The sequence below is a fragment of the Drosophila mauritiana genome, chromosome 2R, assembly GCF_004382145.1.
Source record: "Drosophila mauritiana strain mau12 chromosome 2R, ASM438214v1, whole genome shotgun sequence".
Classification (NCBI taxonomy): Eukaryota; Metazoa; Arthropoda; class Insecta; order Diptera; family Drosophilidae; genus Drosophila; species Drosophila mauritiana.
Genome location: NC_046668.1, coordinates 14,039,020 through 14,060,944, shown reverse-complemented (window position 1 = coordinate 14,060,944; position 21,925 = coordinate 14,039,020). Strand labels below are relative to the sequence as shown.

Below are 21,925 nucleotides of genomic sequence, written 5' to 3'. Positions count from 1 at the left end.
CCAAGGGCTGTTAGCGCAATCAGCTGTTGTGGAACGGTATTTTCTAGCTGGCAACGTAAACATAAAAGATATCTTTCTGAGAACCTGGCCACAAGTTGATCGATCGTCATTAGTCATCTTACCGCTGCACGCACACCATGCTAAAGGCCGTTATCCTGATCGGCGGTCCCCAGAAGGGCACCCGCTTTCGCCCCCTTTCGCTTGACACGCCCAAGCCGCTCTTTCCACTGGCGGGTCGACCTCTAATCGCCCATCATATCGAGGCCTGCGCCCAGCTGCCCGATATCCGCGAGATCCTGATCATCGGCTACTATCCGCAGACCCAAATGGAGGGATTCGTGGGCGACATGCAGGCCCTGTACAGCAGCAGCAACATCAACATCAGGTGTGAAGAGGGGATTTGAAAGAATCTTAAACTCTGAATTGACACACCCCTTATAATAGGTACCTTCAGGAGTTCACTGCCCTGGGCACTGCTGGCGGAATGTACCATTTCCGGGATCAGATTAGAGCTGGTAATCCCAGAGCCTTCTTCGTATTGAACGGAGATGTCTGCGCTGATTTTCCGCTTCAGGAACTGTGCGACTTTCACGAGAAGCGCCCGGCGAGTGCTCTAGTTACTATCATGTCCACGGAGGCGACACGTCAGCAATCCTTGCACTACGGCTGTCTGGTTTTCGATCGGAGTAGCGGAGCTGTTTCGCATTATGTAGAAAAGCCCAGCTCCTATGTGTCCACCTTTATCAACTGTGGGGTGTATGTCTGTTCCATGGATATATTCACGGTGTTGGCACAGATTTTTCACTCGAGAGGTCAGGAGTACAGCTGCCAGGCATTTTGCAATGGCAACGGAAATGGAAATGGACGAGAGCAGGGGCACATCAAGTGGGAACAGGAGGTGCTTACGCCCCTGGCTGGAACCGATAAACTCTTTGCCATGCCAGTGCCCAACTGGTGGTCCCAGCTGAAGACTGCTGGATCAGCAATCTACGCAAATCGTCATTACCTAGGCCTGTACAAGAAAACGCATCCCGAGAGATTGGCCAATGTGGGGACCAAACACGGAGAAGGCGACGGCAGCTTGATCTGCACAGTGCATCCGGACGTCTATGTGCATTTCAGTGCCACTGTCCATCACAGCGCAGTGGTTGGTCTAGATCAAACTTATTTTTTTGAGTGCTTCTAACAAAAAGGTCCTGTTCCAGCTGGGACCCAATGTGGCGATTGGACCTGGAGTGACAATTGGACCAGGTGTTCGCATTCGCGAATCGATTGTTTTGGAGCAGGCACAGATTCTGGACCATACGCTCGTGCTGCACGCGATCGTGGGCAGGGGCTCCACCATTGGAGCTTGGGCTCGAGTCGAGGGCACACCCAGTGATCCCGATCCCAACAAACCGTTTGCCAAAATGGAAAACCCACCGCTTTTCAACAACGAGGGCAAGCTAAACCCCTCGATCACCATACTGGGTAGGTGTTTTGAGTCAATGATGACATTCTTGAATCCTAATTTCAATTTCAGGCTGTTTCGTACAGGTGCCCGCCGAGAAAATCCTGCTGAACAGCATCGTACTGCCGCACAAGGAGCTCAGTCGCAGCTTCAAAAACGAGATCATCTTGTGAGGATGATTTTATTTTTTATCTTTGCTGTTTGTCCCTATCAGTATGTCATTTTATATGTTTATATTGTGCTATATTCCAAAAAACTCCCTATTAAATGTGTCTTCTCCTCTGCAGCAAATTTAACTACTTCTTGGGTAGTCGGCTCTGTCATGTTTTTATGATTGGGCTTAACACTATTTGAAAGATGGATATCTGATAGTCGGGAAACACTCTGTCGAATTAGGTATATCCGTTACTCGTAGATGTATATTCTCGTTCGCACTTCCACTAGCGGATTAACTGGTATCTTTCAGATCAAAAAATGTAGTAGTGATTGGTATTTTTGTTAAATAAAAACACAGGTAATTAAGAATTACAGCATAAATATTGTTTTTTTTTAAGGAAGTTAACTTTTATTCTAGTAAAGTATTTATGTTGCACCTTTAAAGGGGGAGTTTACATTCTGATATCGATAAGTGCAAGTAGTTGGGGGTCGTGACACGGTTGCTCCTCAAATAAGCGGCCCACGCACACCAATACCTTACCTGTGCGCTCCCGATGCTTTTCCCACTCTCTCTCTCGCTCGCGCTCTTATTCGTTTTGACCAAAACGCGTTTACGTTGCTCGGTTGTCAGCCAGTTAGTCGCCGTCGCCTGTTGCTTTAGATCTGTGTATATCACCCGCTTCTAAAACAGTGAAATTTACTACTAAGTATACTTACCAAATAATGGCCACTAGCTGGAAATGATGATTCTGGCCAAAAGGTAAGGTAACCAGGTAAGCAGTCTATTCTACGTGGGCAATCACCGTTCTCCGTTGGTAATTGAGCAAGCGATGAAGAGGAGAAGGAAGAAGAAGAGCAGAGCAAACAGTGTGCAGGTGTACGTGTGTATGTGTGGTGGAGGACGAATGTGTTGGTGGAGCAGCACAGGTAACTTCTATGCGAGAGTGAGCAAGAGAGAGAGAGAGAGAGAGAGGAAAAGCGCGGGTCATGCTCACTGAGCGTAACTGTCTTGCGCAGCGTGGGAAACTAATAGACTAGCTCTTTGCTTTAAGCCAAGCTTTATTGGCGGAGTTTGTGTAACTCTCTCCCTTGAGCTCTCTGTGTCTCACTCTCTCCGCCGAGTTGCCAACTACCGCAAGGCCTATTGGCAAACTCATACCTGGTCATGTTGTTGTTTTTGCTGGTATGTGCGTGATGGAATCTTGTTTGGTCTGCTCTCTCGCTCTCTGTCTACCGACACAGAGAGAGGTAAGCGCAGCTCACCTTAATTTACCTTCGTGGTTACCTGCGTTTTGCTGGGGCGATCAGTTGTTTTTCAAACTTGAAGCCAAGCGGATGCGCGACGGGTTAAATAAGTTAATAAACAGATCCGACACACACACACCGAAACGTTTGCACGCACACTCATACCAATTCAAAAACTAGAAAAAGACAACAAGACAAAGTGGTGGAAGCAACAGGTCAAAAAGAAGAAGAAAATACTTGTTTGCTGGCTTCAAATTAAAATAGTAAACTATTCAAAAGGCCACAAAACAAAAATAGCTGGCGTTTTATCAAATGTAACTGTAACACATATGGTCTTTTCGAGTTTGTGTGCGAGAGAAAAGAAAGTGCAATAAAAACCAAAATTTGTGAAAAGCCAACAAGTGCAATGTAATACAACGTGTTGAACGGAAAAAAAATCATAAAACAAGAAAACAGTAAAAACAGTTAAGTCGCCGCGCTGAGAGAGGGAGAAAAAAGTGAGTAAGAAAGCGAAGAAACAGAGGAAGACGAGCAAGAGGAAGCTGTAGATATCATTTACCAACAACCTGTGGCATCCCACAAAGATCAAAAGAGCGAGAGGGAGATAAAGAGCGCAGTCGACGAGGGAGAGAGAGGGAAAAATATCCGATTGAGAACCACTTGTTGTTGCCGTTAATCGAATAATCTATTAAATATACCAAAATGAATGAGCGACATTAACAAAAACAATAGTAGGCGATGCGCTAAACAAAGTGAAAACAAATTTACAGTTAGCGGAGCCCAAAACGAAGATGCTGAGAGAAAGAGAACACAACTTGTTTATGAATGCCCTGCACTAGAGAAGTCTACAAGTTTGTCAAGAAATAAGGGATTAATTTTAAAATGATTATGGAAAATTTAAATAGAATGACATTTATTCCGATACAACACTAGCCGATTGGTTTTATTTTTGGAAAACATACCTACTTAGTAATTAAAATCAGACAAGATAAGATACTAGCCCAATTTGATACTCATGCTGCTTAGGAAAAAACCAGAACGGTATGAATTTTAAATGCACCTGCTAAAGCGTATTTGAAGATCGCCTAGTGCTGAATCTGTTTTCTTATTTGCAGAATCACAAAACAGCAGCAATTTCAGAGTTGCACTTGTTGCTGGCGTGAGATCCAGTTAAAAGAGGGGACGAGATAAAAATCCAGATAGAGCGAGAGCCCAAAACATTTTCCTTCGTTTCTTCTCTGCGCTTTTCTACGACTTTTTTGTTGTGCGAATAACTTTGGCAATTGGCATTTCTCGCCAGCAATTTTTGCGCAATCATAGATTTCCTGTTGCTCCAACAACAACTAACGGCACACGCCAGCGACAACAACAAAACATATTTGCAAGCGGGGAACAGTGCATAAAACAAAAATCGTAAAACAGAAACTTGCGCAATTCATAATTTAATAAGCCAGTCCGAAATACAACAAATACAATCGGCCAACAATGAAAATCTGCTCACTTTCTGGTTTACCAATCGGCAGGTAGCAATTCATTAATTGCAATAGTTGTTGCCGCTGTTGTGGTATTAGTTTTTTATTGCACTCCTGCTGCGCCTGTCACTAATTCGAATTTAATAACGGCTTGATGGTTTTGTCTTTAGCACAGTGTATTAAACGAAAATTGATTTTCACAACAGTTAAACCCCTCAAGAATCTAAATTTTTTAATATATTCAAATATGAGTGTGATTAACATTGGTATTCTGTTAACAGAAAGAGGTCTTCTTATTCATATTGAGACATCATTAAGATGCTTGTTTTGATATGAGATTTAAATCTATTTAAATTTTATAACATACAAAAATTACAAGTCCAAGATAGGCAGATCCCACTGTACTGTGATATTCAGTGTTTGGCGTTTCTTATTTTTAATGACGGCCGCAACGCTTTCCCATTGTCTATTTGGTCATTCTTTATTTTACTTAATTGGGCGACTCGCTTACCGTTATTCATTCATTAACGAATAGAGTACCTTTTCCATTTCCATTTCCATCTTGCCATTGAGTGACCAACGAAAGGGAAACTTATCAATGCGTGTCTGCCTTTCTGGCATAACCGTATCTTTCCATAGTTTCCATTGCAATCAATTAAAAGCGCATAAAGCCCCTCATAAGACCACAACCCATGATATATGTTTGTATGTACCACTCTCGAAAGGTTGATGTAAATCAACAGGCTTTAATGGGCTGTAAGGGCTTAAGGTCTCTGAACAGGAAATAGGGCACTTTAAGGCAATAGTAAACGCAGCTTTTCGGTTTAACTAACCCCGGAGGTCGCCAAAAGTGTCAAAATCAAGAAACTTACGAACCAGTTTAGGCATTTTGGTTATGGAAGCCGAGGCAGTTCTTTTGGGGAGTAAGAAATCGTGGGAACCTGTATTGATGATGACTTTCTGCTAACGGAAAAAAAAACGAACCAAAGGGCGGTGCAAGATGCAAAAACGTTAAACGTTTAAAACCCATCAAAAGCAAACGTCATAAATTGCACAAGACGCAAGATTATAACCGCAATCCCTCATTACCACACGGTCGCTCTTCGAGATGATAAAGCCCCTCGAACGAGAAGAGTTTCAAGTGTAGACCATAAAAGCAGGGCATTATGCTACAGTCCAACTTATATAAGTACAACACTTAATTTCGTTCTAGAAATTTGAAATTCTTTTTATATTCCCATAACGCTGCTGTTAGCTCGGAACTTTATAAGTGGGTATATCTGTTTAATTAAATTTTGAAACATTAGACTAGAAAGAGACTTTTTTTTAGAACATTTATAATATGACATTAAAAAGAAAACTTTGTTCAAACATTTTTTGGTATTTTGGCGTTAAAACTATGGTTCAATGTGACGAGGTTAGACTGTAAGCCAGCTTCCCTTTCGATCTGATCAGATCCGACACGAGGAGCACTTAAAGTGGCTCAATTACGACAGGCTGGCCTTTTTGCACGTATGAATTATTTGAAATTTTAATTACGGCAAAGAGCAGTCATGACAACTACAAGCGAACAGTGAGCGACTTGCGCCTGCGCGCCCGATTAACCCACGAACGCCATTTTTGTTTGAACTCTGAGGGTCTTGTGTTTTCATTAAGAGTAACACTTTTCACATTAAAAATGCTCATTAAATTGCACTGTAATTTCTCGTACGTTCTCCGTCTGCCATTTCGCTTTCAGCCTGGCGGGGCGAAATTAAATTTCAAATCGCCAGTCCCCGGGTTAATACTTTAATTTCAATTTGACCCCTTTGACGTCAACGGTCTTAGAAGCTCCATTGCTCGAGCCAATTACAAATGCAGCTAAAAAGCGGCAACGCGACGGGAAAACTGGCAACGTCACGTGGGTTAAGTGACGGACGGAGGGACAAACGGACGGATGGACAGACAGACGGACAATGGATTGCATATGCAAAGTGTCGCGATGTCAAGCGTTTTGCCAAGTCTCGCTCAAATCACCGGACTTTGGCTTTCTTTTCGATTTTTTAGTGCAAGCACACACAGTACACATATAGTATAGTCTATCTTTATAGTGGTTTTACTTTGGCAAACTTTGACTCTGCCACAAACCGATTCGCTTTGTTTGACATTTCTTGAACGCACTCGTAATTAGTGCTTGCTTAATATGCAGCCCAAAGTCCAAGTGTGCAGTTTTTTGCAGTTTTCCGTTTTCCATATGGATGGCGTAATCACTGATCCCCCACTATTTTCTTTTATTTCCAGGCACAACCGCTGGCGGTGCAGCCCTGAAATGCAGATCATCCAAAGCTAGTCCTTAGGCTTCAACACAAGGAGCATAAACTCTAGCAATAGATTTAATCAAGGGATCTAGATCTAGCGACAACTTCCTCAGTCACATCGATCATCACAGGAAGAGATTGACAAAATGCAGGTTCCCGAGCACGTTGTTTCACTGTACATTGCGACCTGTGGCCAGAATGGAGCAGGCCTGGGATCGGACGAGAAGGAGATCATATTGCTGGTCTTTGTCCTCTTAGAGGTGTCAACTGGACAGGTGAGTTAACTTCAAATTTGAGTTTTCAACTGGATTTAAATCAATTTACTGGTCTTAATAGCGATGTAATCTCATTTTTTAATTACTATAAGTTAAGATCAACATGTAATTGCTCAGTTTAAGTAACGGTCTATTATTATTACTAGGGGGCAGTGAGTATGCCTCATCTGTATATGGGGAAAGCTCATCTGGCGCCGCCCACTGACCACCATTTTGTCGAACCGCTCAGCTCTCATCTACTCTTTAATTAATGAATGCTGTGGCGATAACAGACCGCACTCACACACAGAGAGAAATACGCGCTGCACTTTCAACTGTGTGGAGCGGCGATCGCTTATGTTACAGCTCTCGATTTTGATTCGCCAAATGTTCGGGATGCTCAGCGAGGGTCAAAATGGGGCAAGCCATTATGGAACACTCTCAACAAGATAAAGATACAAATATGATAACTGACAGATACTTTAAGGCTTTTGGAATTTCTTATGTTTATGCATTCCAAGACAGTTTAATGAGTTTGAATGCTACAACAGAAACATATTAAATGGAATATCGTTTTATTATTATGGTGACAAGCATTAGCCTCTATAGATTTGCATGATTCTTAAACTTAAACACACTAATTTAAAATAATGTTGAGATTGACACTTCCTAACACTGTCACTTCGTAGATTTTCTCAGCTTCACGTGTCATGCTTATAAGTGTTTATTTTTTTTTTTTCGGGGAGATCCCTATACCAAGTGGGAAACTGAGAGGCCTGCACATTGTATATGGGTATTTGCATATTTTGAGTTTGCCAAGCGATTGACACTAATTGTTTGGAAAAAATCTTTAAACATCCGAGGTGGCTAAGGGCAGGCCAACAACCGAGATTTGCAGTCTCGTCTGAAGCCCTCAACGGAGCTGCGCTCTATGGCATTACGAAATTCCCGCGACAAACTATCGCCTGCCATTAAAATTTATTTGTCAACCGGCAAAGTGAGTTTTTCCAAGAAAGCACACAGAAGTTTTTTAAATTGAAAATTATGTAATGCTGCTGCAGTATGGCAATACTTTAAAAGATATTTTACAAAACAGTAACTTAATGTTTTCGAAATATTTTAGATGATTTTAAACACGTTCTCGTGTTAAGTCTATCGTGATCATTCATTTGCTGTAAACGTTTTGGAATAAATTATTCCTCCCATTATCGGTTGCATTGACTCGTTATTCGATTTACCCAATTCGATGCATTTCGTCTTATAATGTCGCTTTCAATACGCAATTTTATTTGCCCAATGCTTGACAATCTCGAGTGCACACAAAAACCCGTATCGGATTGTATCGTATCCCCGTCTAGTATCGTCTAGTATCTGGGGGTTACGTAGGCGCTTCGATTCCGGCGGAGGCTGCGTGTTCAGAGGCACCGCATCTGGAAGGCATTGCTCATATACTTAGATGCATATGTACGTATATAGTGGACGTTGTTTTCGCACCGACTAGAACTGATGAAGGAAATTGCCGGCCATTAGAGATGGGTCTGTGTGTACCTTCGGGTCGGGGCTCTTGAGGCTATTTGCTGGCGCTGGCCGGGGGTATTCGAGATGTTTGCCTGACATTGTCGCGATTTTATGACGAGCACGCAACATTTTAGTAAGTACAGCCAGCTACTCCCAGCCCGTCCTGCCTGCCTGACTGACTGACTGACTGACTGACTGCCCTCTAGCCCACCTCCGCGATGATCTTAAGTGGCATTTAATGGCGACATTGAGGGTCCGCAATTACGAACGCTTCCATTTCTGTGCGAGATCTTAAACCCAACCATCCAAGGCCCTGACCCGCTGTCAGAGCAGTTAGCTTCTGTCTGCGTTCGGCTGCCAAAATATTATGAATTAATTACCAGAGCTTAAACTCTGGCTTCCAGCTAAGTGGCTTTCGCAAAACGTTTCGGCTGTGGGGCCAATTTTTATGTTAATCGTCTTCGCGGTGAGTCCCCGCCGCAGAGATTATTGGTAATATTGTATCGCTTTTCTCTTGCTATTTTTGGCCAGGTCACGGGGTCACCGGCAGACGCTCGAATTTCTCCAAAATCCTTCCCTTTCTCCGCTATTCCTCGACTAGATTCAGACCCCTCTAATGAGGAATACCCGTATAGACCAGACTTTTATATAAAATATATTATAAATGTCGTCGCATATCTGAATACGAAATTTAGTCTGCGAAATATATGCTAATATATCGAAGTCACAAAATGCTCAAACGGTAAAGATCCCAAGTTTTGGAAAGTGCCAATATTATAGTAATGTCACTATTTGTATTATTTAAACGATTATTAAATATGTTGATTACCAAGTCTTAAACTTGAATTTATGTATTAAATTAACAGACAGGTCAGCAGACAAACGCGTGTTTGGAAATAGGAGATGCGATCATCTGAATTAAGTTAAATATGCCATTTATTGAGCAATAAAAGCAACTCTATATTATATTTATTGGTAAAAGTTACTACTGAAAGTTGAAATTTCGACAGATCCGCTGCTATTAACAAAACTAATTACAGTATTAGATTTGACTCATTATGAGCCCGATTTAGTACCTTGCGTCGTGATTCCACTGACAGCAATTGAAATCGAAATCGCATTTGAAGGCCTTCTGCCATACAAGTAGACATCGAACTATAATAATAATTGCCAATATGCTGACCGATTCTGACTGTCATTTGCCTGCCTAATGGAGGAGGTACGGTTGGGTCTTCTTTTTTTGGACAGCTGGGGGGGCGAACGACCAGACTGTCAAATCGGATCGTTTTGATTATAGCGATGGCTCGTGAAACGTGATAAGAGAATTTAGTGAGTGTGCTGCCTGCACGAGCAGAGGCAGACGACTTTTCCAAACGGAAACATCGTTTTCCGTCTCAGTTGATCCATTTTCATGTCAGCTCGGTCTGAAATTGATTTTCACTGTTATAGATTTCTTGCTGGGGAGCAATTTCCTTGATTTAATATAGAAACACTCGCACACTCGCTGGCTTACATATACAGATGGAGTAATTGGCATGTTAATTGCAGGCTAGTTATGACTCGTATGGCAACAATTAAAGTTAATTAACATTCGAAAACAAACTGCAAAAAGCCGTCTAAATCGAGTGCCGAGGGGCTAGACGGGCGCTAGGTGGGCTAGCTCTTAATCTCTTGAACCAATTAGAACTCTTAGTTGGCTGAACTTTAATTAATCGGCGTTTCTATTGAGCTGAAATCAGTGGGTTAATGGAAATTCTCAAATATATATATATATACATACATATATGTGTATACCCTCTCTTCGGATATATTGAGATCCCCACGCTGGCATAATTAGGGGTGCTCTTAACCCCCACTCTCTTGTCCGTTGAATATAACATGACCACAACTCATGCATTTTTCATTTTCTTCGGACTGCCGTACTGCCATAATACCCCTCGTTCTTTTTTTTTTTTACTTTAAACCTCCAATTCCAGTATTGTTCTCACATTCAAAGCCTATGTAAATCGATTTTGGACGCCAACAGAAATCGGAAAACAAAGAAAATCGCTATGGTTTTTTTTTTTAGTTTTCTTCCTAAGGCCTAATAGATTTGCATAGCGACCAACTACCTGCAGAGAACCCCGATTTGGAATCGGATCGTAACTTCTTTGCATATCCGCTGACGCAAGCACCATTCTTTGTTCCCTTGGAATTGAAATTGGGATTGCGGCTTCTGGGTTCCGAAAGATTGAAGGTTTCCGGAAAGACTCCTAGGAAAGAATTTCCCAGCAGGAACCAGAACGATTTTGCGGTCTAAGTTGCAGGTGTACTCCACTATCGGATGGTAGTGATAGCAAAAGTTGACTCGGTCAAGAGCGGTTTCTGTGCCAGGTGATAAGACTGGGTATAGTCATGCTTACTGTTTTTCCGATTTTTGAAATGTTTTCTTCAGCTCTTAGGTAGTTTTTAAATGTTTTTAAAGTGATTTCATTCTAAGAATGGCATAAACTTGACCTCAATATAAATAATGTTATGTAAGATTGTTACTTAGACTTGTGATTTAGCAAACTCGAAAGCCGCGTGTACTCTTTGAAAGGGTATTTCCAGACTATGCCTTGTACTGCCCCTATCATTATTACCGACACTTATCATTGTCAAGGTAAACTAATGACTACATCTCCCCATCCATATTCTCATTTTCAGATCGTGGGCACCAAACAAATACTCGTGCGGCCAGATGGCTACTTCATCAAAGATCGCACCATCTCGGGCTCCTCGGACAACTCGAGTGTCACCAACAACACGGCCAGCTCCCCGCCCCTGGCGATCGGGGATGCCAATAATGGCAGTGGTAGCACCAGTGGCAACGGAAGCAGCCTGGAGAACGGATCCGAGCTGATTCTACCCATTGCTGAGGCCCAGGCGGCTGGCAAACCTTTGAGCGAGGCCATCGAAGAGGTGCGTATAATCCAATCTGATCCGTGCGGTAATCAGAGCACGTTGTTCGGGTTGTTTTGGTTCGTTTCGATTCAAGATGGTTATCAGCTGATTACGATAAGATTACCCTGCACTATGCCACCAGCGAATGCACATGTTTTTGGGTGGTATGCGGATGGGTCTATTTATGGAACGCTCACTCTCTCGAAAGAGAGGGGAACGTTCTTGGTCCTTGCCCCTAGTTTTATGAGGCCTGTTGCGTGGACCCTTATCAATGGGCATCGGATTACCCGTGCTGGTATATACAATCAGATACACAGTGGAAATTTTTGTTATATTCAAAGAGAATATTAAAGTACAGTGAATGGATTGAAGTATAAACTGTGTTCTTAAGATTTATAGTTATAAAGTATTCAAGCTATAAATTACCAATTCGAAAAGATGAATGACATTAGAGCTGCACACATAGAACGACTTCCGATAAGCCAATATCGATGATCTAGTTCTGAACCGAGGGAGTCATGGTGATTGGTCGAGTTTCCCGCGCACTTTGCCCCAGCACAGATTCCACACCCATTGCCAACGCCAGCCCCCCGCCCCTCGAGCGCTTATCTGACCCACTGATAACACAAACACTCCAGGCAAGCCCCCGGTTCCACTTTTAGCTCTGGCGCTCTGCAAACAAATGCGACACACATTGTTGGCTGCTGATGCAGATAGAAGATCTCGATATGAATGGGGAAGTTTTTTTTTGATATGTTGGATTCATCACCAATTTTAACTACTTCAAACATTTGATGCCCTTTTAACCTTGACTAATCAGTTAAGAGTTGTACATCTAGTACAAACATTAAGCACAACATATAATTTGGACGAAGGCAGTTTAATGTGGGTGATTATTGATCGTTTATGAGTTATAAATGATTGTTTCATATAGATCTGGATATTATTGTAAGCTCAAAATGCTGCTGTTAATCTTTAACATTTAGTTAGCAAAGCTTAGATTTAATACATCCATATAATCTTCTCTGTGTGATATTCCATTGGTCAAGGCAATTACTTAGCTTGGCTTAAAAGTGCATCTGGGAACCTTTGTTCCCTGGCGAGATTGGCGCGTGACGCACAGGGAAACCGGCACAAGTCTGGCATGCTAATTGGCCAAGTCAATAGGGCCAATAAAGCCATTGCCCGGAGATAAAGCTGCACTCGTACGGCGCAGGGTGGTGGCTCAAGATTAGTGATGTCATCTGGATTACACTCCTTGCTCTGTCGCGATTTCGAGCTGGTAATGCGACATTAAGCCGCGTGTTATATTTACTCACCATGACATGGCTGAAAACTGTTCACTTAATTGGCCATAATTGCCGGCCAGCAAACGGGTTTAAGCCATTGGCATTGGGGCGAATCTGGGGAATGTGGCACTATCAGTGACCCGAAGTAACTACTTTTCTCCTCGGGCCAGTGGAATGTTTGGGGTATTTTTCCAAATGCTATTATTAACCTTTGGCCCACACCCTCTTTTCCATCGTCTGTCTTTACGAGACGTGCTAATTGCAATTGGTAACTAAATGTGTATCTCCCGCGACTCCACCCTGCAGTTCGATGCCTATCTGCGATCTCTGTCGCTCCACGATACGGAGATCAAGCTGGTCACAGACGGCCAGCTGCCCCTGAGGCAGTGCCTCCATCGGGAGGCCAGTGCCAAGGATGTGGAGCTGCCGGCGTACTACAACCGCTTCAGCGATCTGCGCAAGGAGTTCCTGCGCTACAAGTCCGGCGACCTTGCCCGCGCCCTCGTTCCCGTCAAAGATGTGAAGAAGATGCTCCAGGCGCCAACGCTGCCCATGCCCCAGTCCATTGCCGAGATGCTTGGAGGTAAGTTGCGATTGGTTTGAAATAGTTGTTTAAAAAAAAAAAAACAATTCCATAAATGCAAAATGCTTGGTTTGCATAATCTTTAATAATTGTTACCGAATGCATATTCAGTTAATATGCGTTTAATTAAGCTGTGTTCATAAAACAATTACTATTTGCCGGGTTTGTTTAACTGAACACGGTTTTAATTAGTTTTTATTACTTTCCCCGCAACAGAACTCAATATTTCATCCGTGGAGGACAACGACTTTTACATTCGCGAATCCCGCGACATGGTCACTGTGATCCAGACGCTGCTCCAGGCAGGTAAGCTATATAAAGTTGGGACCTTTTCTCCGAATTGTTGACTAACTGGAGCTATTTTTACAGGTCACAAATTTGCTGCAAACGAATTGGTCAACCTGGTACTGGAACCTGGAATTTGGTGAGTTTGTAGTAGTTTGTGTTTTGGGTTCGTCTGAACTGGTTCCCCGAAACCCAAGTCGACTCAAGCCCCTCTCAGCTGATCCAAGCACTATTTCGAGTGGAAATAACTCACTCAAAGAACTCAAAACGATCGCCAAGCCCACCAAGAAATCACTCGAAAACTGCGACAGTGGAAGAAGGCCCCAACAAATCCGAGCTGGGAGCGTCGCTCTCGTCAGTCTTCGTTTGGATTGGGAGACGATAAGAGCTCGATCGTAGAGCCACATAGTCATAGTGTTTCCACGGGATCGGTTCTCAGCCGATGGCATCGAGTGGTATCGGGTGGCATCGTAACGGATCAGAGGCAACGTGAATGCACGGCTCTTGTTATCGCCAGATCGCCTGGAAATATTGAACTACCTACGACGGCTCCTAGAGATTGGGGTCTGTTTTTTTTGGGTCCAATCACTATAAAAGTGTCAATTAGCAAGCGACAGAGGTAACCCCCTTCCCGGAATGGCCATTTTCTGAAACTCCTTGTTGTGTCCAAGTTTGCCAAGTCTGATTATTCATGTTTTTTATTTGTTCGCGCAGCTCGTTGGGTTTTATTTTCTTGTATTTTTTTTGTATTTTTGCTTGGCCCATTTATGCATGACATTCTGTTTTATTTGTGCGAGTGTGTGTTTGCGGGAGAGTCAGCAGAAATGTTTATGCGACTTGGTAATCGTCAAGAACTTTGGTTGCACATCGGAACGTGACTGCGACGCCTTTTTCTCCTTGCCCAAGAGGAGGGCCAAACACGTGTTGCATAACCCCCTGATTCGGGAGAGGTGGTTTTCCAAAAACACCATACTTACGGATTTTCCCATTTTCCTCCACAGCTCCATAGACGACGAAGTCGACGGTAACTGCATCGTGAGGGCCAGAGGATTACCCTGGCAGAGCAGCGACCAGGACATTGCCAAGTTCTTCCGCGGCCTCAACGTAGCCAAGTGAGTAATATGTGGTGTATTGCCCAGGCCAACCCATTGATAAGACGGTTCAGGGGTCGGCCGTGTCGAGATTACGAGCGACCCACTTTATCATTTACCCACCCGCTAACCGCTCCCCTTCTTCGAATTCCAGAGGCGGCGTGGCCCTCTGTCTTTCTCCGCTCGGTCGTCGTAACGGCGAGGCTCTGATCCGCTTTGTGTGCCAGGAGCATCGCGACATGGCGCTCAAGCGGCACAAGCATCATATCGGCACCCGCTACATCGAGGTGTACCGGGCATCGGGGGAGGATTTTCTAGCCATTGCTGGCGGAGCCTCCAATGAGGCGCAGGCCTTCCTTTCGAAGGGCGCCCAGGTGATTATTCGCATGCGGGGATTGCCCTACGACGCCACAGCCAAGCAAGTGGTAAGTACAGGCAGTTGTCAAGGAGTTCATTGTCACTCCACAACTGGATGAGATAAATCCATATGCAGCTTATAGAAGAATTATTAAAACTCATCCAAATTTTTATAATTTTCTCTTTCAGCTGGACTTCTTCACCACTGGGGATACTCCGCCCTGCCACGTTCTTGACGGGAATGAGGGCGTGCTGTTCGTTAAGAAGCCGGATGGACGGGCCACGGGTGATGCCTTCGTGCTATTCGCAAACGAGACGGATGCGCCCAAGGCGCTGGGCCGGCACCGTGAATCCATTGGGCAGCGGTACATTGAGCTATTCCGTTCCACGACCGCCGAGGTGCAGCAGGTGCTCAACCGGTCGATGGACCCCAAGAACTATGAGTCGGGCGGCGGGCACAGCCAGCCGCCGCTGATTGCCCAACTGCCCACGATGCAGCTGCCGCTGCTGCCGCAGGTGGGTGCCCACAGCCTCAGCCACAGCCTCGGAGCCAGCCCCGCTAACCTGTGCCCCCCCGTGCCACCTCCCGCTCTCCCTCTCCCCACACAGCACCTCATCACCTCGGGCACCACCAAGAACTGCATCCGACTGCGCGGACTGCCCTACGAGGCGATGGTCGAGCACATTCTGCATTTCCTCGATGACTTTGCAAAGCACATCATTTACCAAGGTGTCCATATGGTTATCAATGCACAGGTTAGTTGGCTTAATAGAATAGAATGTAGTACATTTAATTTTCCAAATCCCTTTGCTTCTTGATATTTTAGGGCCAGCCAAGCGGTGAGGCCTTTATCCAGATGGACTTGGAGGAGTCAGCGCGTCTATGTGCTCAGCGCAGGCACCACCATTATATGATGTTCGGCAAGAAGTACCGCTACATCGAGGTGTTCCAGTGTTCCGGGGACGACATGAACATGGTCCTAAACGGAGGTCTGGCCTCTCCGGTGGCACAACCACCGCCGCCTCACCTTGGCCACGCTCACAAGCAGCAATCACTGCTGGCCGCCACTACGGGTATGTTCAGTTCGGCGGGTCAGTCGCCGACGACCGTAGCCGCCGGTACCGCTCAGTCGCCGCTGGGCGGCACTCATACACACACTCACCCGCACTCTCATGCGCATGCGCACGCCACGGGCCATGCCCAAGCGGCAGCCGCTGCCGCCCACCACGGATTGTCCGCCTCATCGGCTATGCTGCCGGGTCTTTCGGCTGCCGCTTCCGCATCCGGCCTGGCCTCCTTCATGTCGGCCGGCCAGCAGTCGGCAGCCGCAGCTGCTCATTCCGCTGCCTCGTTGCAAAATGCCGCAGTGGCCTTGGCACCTCAGGGCTACGCCCTCAATCCTTTCTCTCTGCCGCCGCCAGGATCTGCGGCTGCTGCAGCAGCTTCCACACCCGCCCTGCTGGCCCAGCAACAGGCTCAGTTCATAGCCCAGCAAAGTTTGTTGGTGCGACAGCAGGCTGCAGCTGCTGCCTTGGCCGCTGAACAGCAGCAACAACAGCAGCAGCAGCAACAACTCTATGCCAGTGCAATGCTGCAACAGCATCCGCTGTACCTGCAACAGCAGCAGCAGCAACAGCAACTGTATGCCAGTGCCATGTTGCAACAAGGTCAGCCGCAATTCGTGCTCATGCAACGGCCTTCGGCCGCCTACTTGCCGCCATTTCCACTTAGCTATATGTCCGCTGCGGGGGCGGCATCGGGCGTTGGCGTGGCGTCAGGAGCAACAGTTGCTGGAGCGGCCGGAGCAGCATCGCCTTCCGCCAGCAACTCCTCGCTGGGTCAATCGATGAAGCGCTCGTACGAGAACGCCTTTCAGCAGGATCCAGCGGGAGCGGCAGCGGCGGCCAGTGCTGCTAAGCGGGCCTTAACCCGGCAGCCCAGCAGTGTTTACTCGTACTATAATTCGGGGATCTAGCTAGACCCTAGATCCGTCAAAGCAAATGAAACATTTTACCCTGAAATAAGAGCTTCAACTCCAGCACTTCGGGCACATTCCGCGAGTGGGTGGGGCGTTCATATAATACCTACATTAAGGCGCACACATAACTATATCATGTATCATCATGGCCACACTCACACACAACGCATACCAGGCATTCTCTAGAGCTTAATAATTACCGATTTGGATTGTAGACTTAAGTACTTTTCTTGTATGGAGTACTCGTAGTAGCCTAAGCATACTTGTCTATGGTCTAAGCGAATCATACTTACTATAATTAATATACAACGAGACACACACGCGGGCACTCACACACACACACACGCACACACACCAGAAAGCACTGCTCACCCATACATGCATAAGTACACCAGCTAACAGAGGGCATTTCAAAAATGATCAAGGTATCCTGATCACTAGTGTTCTATTAAGCATTCCATAACAATGAACTTTTATTTGTTTATTTCGATATATGCTTGGTGTGTGTGTGCGTGCGCGCGTGTTTTTTAGGGGCAGGAGGAGAAAGTATATATCTTGAGAATATATATCTCCTCGACTGTCCCCCTATTCGAGGGCAATCAACAGAGGCTAACGTGGTTCAATGGGGCAGGGAGTTCTTATGGGTGGCTCGGTGGCCACCAAGCTCATTTAGTGCAATCTAATTTTAGTGTTTACCCTTTGTAATCCTGTTTATAATATAGCCACTCGGCGCCCTCCATCAGATCCCCTCCCTCCGTGAACCACGTCAGGTGTTGGCTCAAGCGCAAATTACAACTAAATTTGAGACGAAAATCAAAACCCGCAACTGTTTACGGGCTATCACGAGTAAAGCGAATATCACGAAACCCTGTTTTCTTAGACAAACGATTTGGAATAACCATCGATGGGTGGAGTTGTGTGCCTATCGACTTATACATATTTATATACCTACATTTATACACGCTAGCCTTAAGTTTGTGCGATTTGTGAAATGGGATTGCATTTTAATTCTACCGGCGATCTTTTCCCGTGTCTCTCCATGGCAGCTAACAATCAATTATTAATAATCTCATCGTCTGACTTGCAATATCGTACACCCTATAAATACATAGTGCCTAGATCTATGGTGTAGCTCTTAAGTGTGCGTAACTGGTGTTAGTCGCAAATGGGATAGTTCTCTCTACTATATATCACTCTCTACCTCTTGATATCAATACCTCTCACTGTTTGTGTGTTCTCTGTCATCACTAATTTAGTCGGGATCAGCTAGATCTATAGTCTAAAGCTTGTTGTAAGTTGGGGCGCTTTAGTGTCTATATACATATATAGTGTGACTAGTCTACATAATCGGATAACTGATAACTGGTTACTGGTGACTCGGGCTTACAATCCTGCAAACTGCTCGTTAGCTTTAAGACTGTCTTAACTCTTGAGAAGTAATTATTTCAAAACGATATGATAATGAGAAGTCAACAAAATTAGAATATACAATTCGGCGTAGCTCACTAGGTATTTAGAACTCTGCAATATATGATAAGGAACATCTCTTGAGTTAGGATAGGAATTCAGTTAATGAGCATTTTGCACAATTCTTACACAAACAGGAGCTTTTGTCAGTGTCTTTCGGATTCCGAATTCCCCAAACCTACCGAATCCCCCAAAACAAAAATCCATATATCCACCTCTCTCTTCTCCTGCTGCGTCTAACACTAAGTTTCGCTCGGCTTGGGAAGATCGAGCTTAGCGAGGGAAAGGCATGGGAAAGATAGTCTGCGCCTGGCCTAATCCTTAGCCTAATTTAACCTTTAGTCTTACGTAGAATGGCAATCGAGTGGCTTCCGAGCGGGTTAAACGGCCACTTTAAAGAAACAACACATAATCAATTGTATCTACTTAACTAGTTTGTACGCACAGCAGTTTTAATGTTTTTTGGAAATTTTACGATTTTTGATATTCCATTCTTTTTTACCACTAGATGTTAGTGAACAATCTTTGATTAATTTTTTACATCAATAAAATACGACATACCGCCTAAACTAAGCCCGCTCTCTCTCTCTATCTCTCTCTCTCACACACTGTCCACCATCCCTTTCGCTCCTTTGTGTGTTGCCTGATGAGTAGAGGATTATTCCTAGACCTACTAATAAGCAATACAAGATCATATTGGGTTAAATACCTTACTAACACTGATGCCCCCAAAACCGAGAAGAGAACCCGTCCCGCCAAGATCCCTATCCCTTTTCCTTACCCGCACACTCTTCCTCCATTCACACACCTTTATGTACATGTAACTGGGATATAGGGCTTGGGCTAAGCTTTACACTCGATCGCGATTTCAGCGCCTCGTCCAAGGGCCAAAACGCTGGGAGTGGATATCCGGAATCGGCATTTGGAGTTTGTTTGGTTTTTGTTTCCGTCACTGTTCTAGCCACATAAATACTATCGTAACTCTAAGTGGAATGTCCATCGTACATCGTACTAGTCATAGTCGCATCCTGTATGTAACTCGACGCAGTTTGTTCCTTCGGGCGCATACTATATAATCAATTACGGCCTGCGAGGGCCTGGTGCTTGGATTAAACAAAAAAATTGAACGAAACATCAAACCAAAATAAAAAAAAAGCTAAACAGAAAAAAAATTAAAATTTCCAAAACAATCGGCCAAACCTGTTCAAAATTTGTACTCGTACTTGTGCGCAACTGTTTCATGGTCTCTGGGTGAGGTGGTAAGATACTCGTTCCAAAATACCAACTATATATGTCTCTCCTACCATTTGCAATGTCTAAACGGTGAGTGATTTGAATACAATTTTGCCCCTACTAATCCACTAAACTAACTGGCCAATTAATTACGGAGATAAGATCACTAATTAACCTAGTAACAACTAAAACGTGAGGTTGAACCACAAGCCAAGAAAGTGAGTGGCTAAATTATCCGCATAAGTAAAGCTGCAGAAGCTGAGATGTTCGGCTGATGTACACCAGTAAACCCACGCATATATACCTGTATATCTTGTATATGTCTGCTGACCCTCGTCCTTACCCTTCAACAAGCAAATGCCATACTCACAACACTTATTACCCAAGAGTTCCCAGAGTGAAACCCGACCCTGTTCTGTTTAGGAACCCCTTCACTGGATGAACACTTCAGCGGAATAATACTCTTTATTTATTTTCAATTAGGTGCCACCGTGCTAGGCGCCCACTTTGGCGGTCCCTTTCCGGCCTACGGAGCGGCCCCGCCTCCACCGCCGCCGCACACGCCCCTGCTGGCCACGCCCCGATCGCACCATCATCCGCACCACCATCCGGCGTCCGCCTTTTACCCGCCGCCGCTCGTCTACTGGCCGTACCCGAGTCCGCCTGTCTCGCCCACCACGTACTACAGCCAGCCGGGGGCGCACTCGCCCTCGCAAGCCATGGTAAGAGCCACACGCCCCAAGAGTAACACTCCCTGATAAGCTGACAAATTTGCGCCTCTAGATATAGAAAATTGTATTATAAATTAAAGAAGCAAAGAGAACCTTCCCCTTCACGGAATTTTACAGAAATTAAATGTATTTAGATAAGTGTGGCTTAAAGCCCAGTAATTATTTTTAAAACGAACATTAAAATGTTAACTTATTTCTGTATGTTGTAGTATCCGCTGGACTTCTTTCCACCGTCGCCTCTTTCGCCGCCCAACGTGTCCATTCCGAACACAAGTACTGGCCTGATACTCACGCCCACCAAAGCGGCCGTCTCCTTCGTGCCGCCCAAGCAGTTTTCGCCCTCTTCGACCGGAAGCGGAAGTCCCAACTCCAGTTCCGTTAAGTTGGCCGGTCAGGCGCTGCCAGCGCATATGCCATCGATCGCTGTGAATGGGAGGACGGAGGGTGCCACATCCACAGGAGCAAAGGACACTCCATCGACGCCTCAAGAGACCTCTGCATCACAAACGCTGCTCAGCATAGACACGAACCATGCCACACCCACAACAGCCGCTGCGCCCCCGCTGAAGACGGGCAGTCAGGGTTCGACGGGGGCAGCTGCCACGCCCCTTGTGAGCAACTCCTGCGTGGAACTATACATCTCGTAGAGAAGCGAACGAAAAGCCGAGCTTTTTTTCTTGCCAATCGAAGAAACCTATCTGTTAGTCTAGTTTAGAACCACACGCCCCACACTCTAGCCGAGTCTCATACCTGCGTGGTGAGTTTCGATGGCGGCGAAACAAACGGGACGAGCAAAGCAATGGAATCTCGCCGCCGCCTCATGAATTTCTATATCAGATAATCCGCTAGTGCTAAGTAGTTAGGCTGCCCAGTGCAACTCATTCGATGTTATATTTATTCCGCTGCTGCATTGCATTCTATCCAAATATACACATTAGCCAATTAGCAAAGAATCGAAGCAAATACGACAAATTTATCCCTAGTCAATAGTAAAATTATTTATACAATTATCTATTTGTAAACGCATGTTAATGTTATCGAAGTCAGCGATTTTCCATGTTTTTATCCGTAGGCTACACCATCAAATATTGTTATTATCCTTGTGCACTCCCAGAAAACAACAACAAAAAAAAAAAGAAACCAAAAAACATAAAAAACATCAGAAAACAAACGTCCCCCTTTGCAATCTGTTTTGTTTGTTAGCCCATTCGCAATGAAAAGATATTATCGTTTGTTTAAATTAAATATATACAAATAAATTTTATTTGAAATGCATAGTCGTGCTATATAGATTAACAGCGTTGGGGTTAGCGGCTTAACATTAATTCCGGAACAGGATGCAATTACGAATCAATTAATGCCACTATCGATGGACGGCAGGTGCAAGACGGCATCATAAATAATTCTCGAAACGGACACTGATAAATCGTTGACAAATGGCGTTACAAACGGACGAAAGTCCCACCGACCCGTTTAAAGGACACGGTCGTTGTGAACCATCATCCGGTCGCACCGTACCATTACCATGGTCTCGTATCACATTTAAAATAGATTAAAAATCATCGCAGGTGAACGGGTTAGTTCTATGCAGCATCA

The 21,925-nt window shown here is 44.8% G+C and overlaps 2 protein-coding genes and 1 long non-coding RNA gene across 10 annotated transcripts; 2 read left to right on the top strand and 1 right to left on the bottom strand.

The window, feature by feature from the left end:
• The first annotated feature begins 17 nt into the window (after positions 1 to 17).
• Positions 18 to 1,834, top strand: LOC117138190 (mannose-1-phosphate guanyltransferase alpha). 2 transcript variants are annotated; one of them, XM_033300096.1, is made up of 5 exons: positions 18 to 385; positions 445 to 1,147; positions 1,206 to 1,470; positions 1,523 to 1,663; positions 1,738 to 1,834. In XM_033300096.1, exons 1-4 carry the CDS (start codon positions 138 to 140, stop codon positions 1,621 to 1,623), a joined length of 1,317 nt encoding a protein of 438 aa, XP_033155987.1. In that variant the 5' UTR covers positions 18 to 137; the 3' UTR covers positions 1,624 to 1,663; positions 1,738 to 1,834. The 2 variants fall into 2 exon arrangements, with proteins under 2 accessions (XP_033155987.1, XP_033155986.1); XM_033300095.1 differs by lacking the exon at positions 1,738 to 1,834 and having other exon boundaries at positions 1,523 to 1,736.
• Positions 1,644 to 2,832, bottom strand: LOC117138192. Its single transcript, XR_004459184.1, has 2 exons — positions 2,324 to 2,832; positions 1,644 to 2,261 (listed from the first exon to the last, which is right to left on the bottom strand). It is a non-coding gene; the product is annotated as an uncharacterized LOC117138192 (long non-coding RNA).
• On the top strand, positions 2,278 to 21,486 carry LOC117138188 (RNA-binding protein fusilli). 7 transcript variants are annotated; one of them, XM_033300093.1, is made up of 13 exons: positions 2,929 to 3,348; positions 6,604 to 6,895; positions 11,078 to 11,332; positions 12,910 to 13,186; positions 13,403 to 13,492; positions 13,556 to 13,610; positions 14,473 to 14,583; positions 14,717 to 14,987; positions 15,109 to 15,435; positions 15,529 to 15,675; positions 15,747 to 15,993; positions 20,082 to 20,320; positions 20,539 to 21,486. In XM_033300093.1, the coding sequence occupies exons 2-13, from the start codon at positions 6,767 to 6,769 to the stop codon at positions 20,974 to 20,976; spliced, it is 2,586 nt and encodes an 861-aa protein (XP_033155984.1). In that variant the 5' UTR covers positions 2,929 to 3,348; positions 6,604 to 6,766; the 3' UTR covers positions 20,977 to 21,486. The 7 variants fall into 7 exon arrangements, with proteins under 7 accessions (XP_033155980.1, XP_033155979.1, XP_033155981.1 ...); XM_033300091.1 differs by having other exon boundaries at positions 15,109 to 15,675; XM_033300090.1 differs by lacking the exons at positions 20,082 to 20,320; positions 20,539 to 21,486 and having other exon boundaries at positions 2,926 to 3,348; positions 15,747 to 19,505.
• Positions 21,487 to 21,925: the final 439 nt, after the last annotated feature.

What these genes read in the sequence shown, in the direction of transcription:
- LOC117138190 (XM_033300096.1), top strand. Translation starts at nt 138, where the DNA reads ATGCTAAAGGCCGTTATCCTGATCGGCGGTCCCCAGAAGGGCACCCGC. An exon ending in AGCAGCAACATCAACATCAG is followed by an intron (nt 386 to 444) that starts GTGTGAAGAGGG and finishes CCCTTATAATAG; the next exon opens with GTACCTTCAGGAGTTCACTG. An exon ending in CCCCTCGATCACCATACTGG is followed by an intron (nt 1,471 to 1,522) that starts GTAGGTGTTTTG and finishes TTTCAATTTCAG; the next exon opens with GCTGTTTCGTACAGGTGCCC.
- LOC117138188 (XM_033300089.1), top strand. Translation starts at nt 6,767, where the DNA reads ATGCAGGTTCCCGAGCACGTTGTTTCACTGTACATTGCGACCTGTGGC. An exon ending in CATTGCCGAGATGCTTGGAG is followed by an intron (nt 13,187 to 13,402) that starts GTAAGTTGCGAT and finishes TCCCCGCAACAG; the next exon opens with AACTCAATATTTCATCCGTG. An exon ending in ACGCCACAGCCAAGCAAGTG is followed by an intron (nt 14,988 to 15,108) that starts GTAAGTACAGGC and finishes TTTCTCTTTCAG; the next exon opens with CTGGACTTCTTCACCACTGG.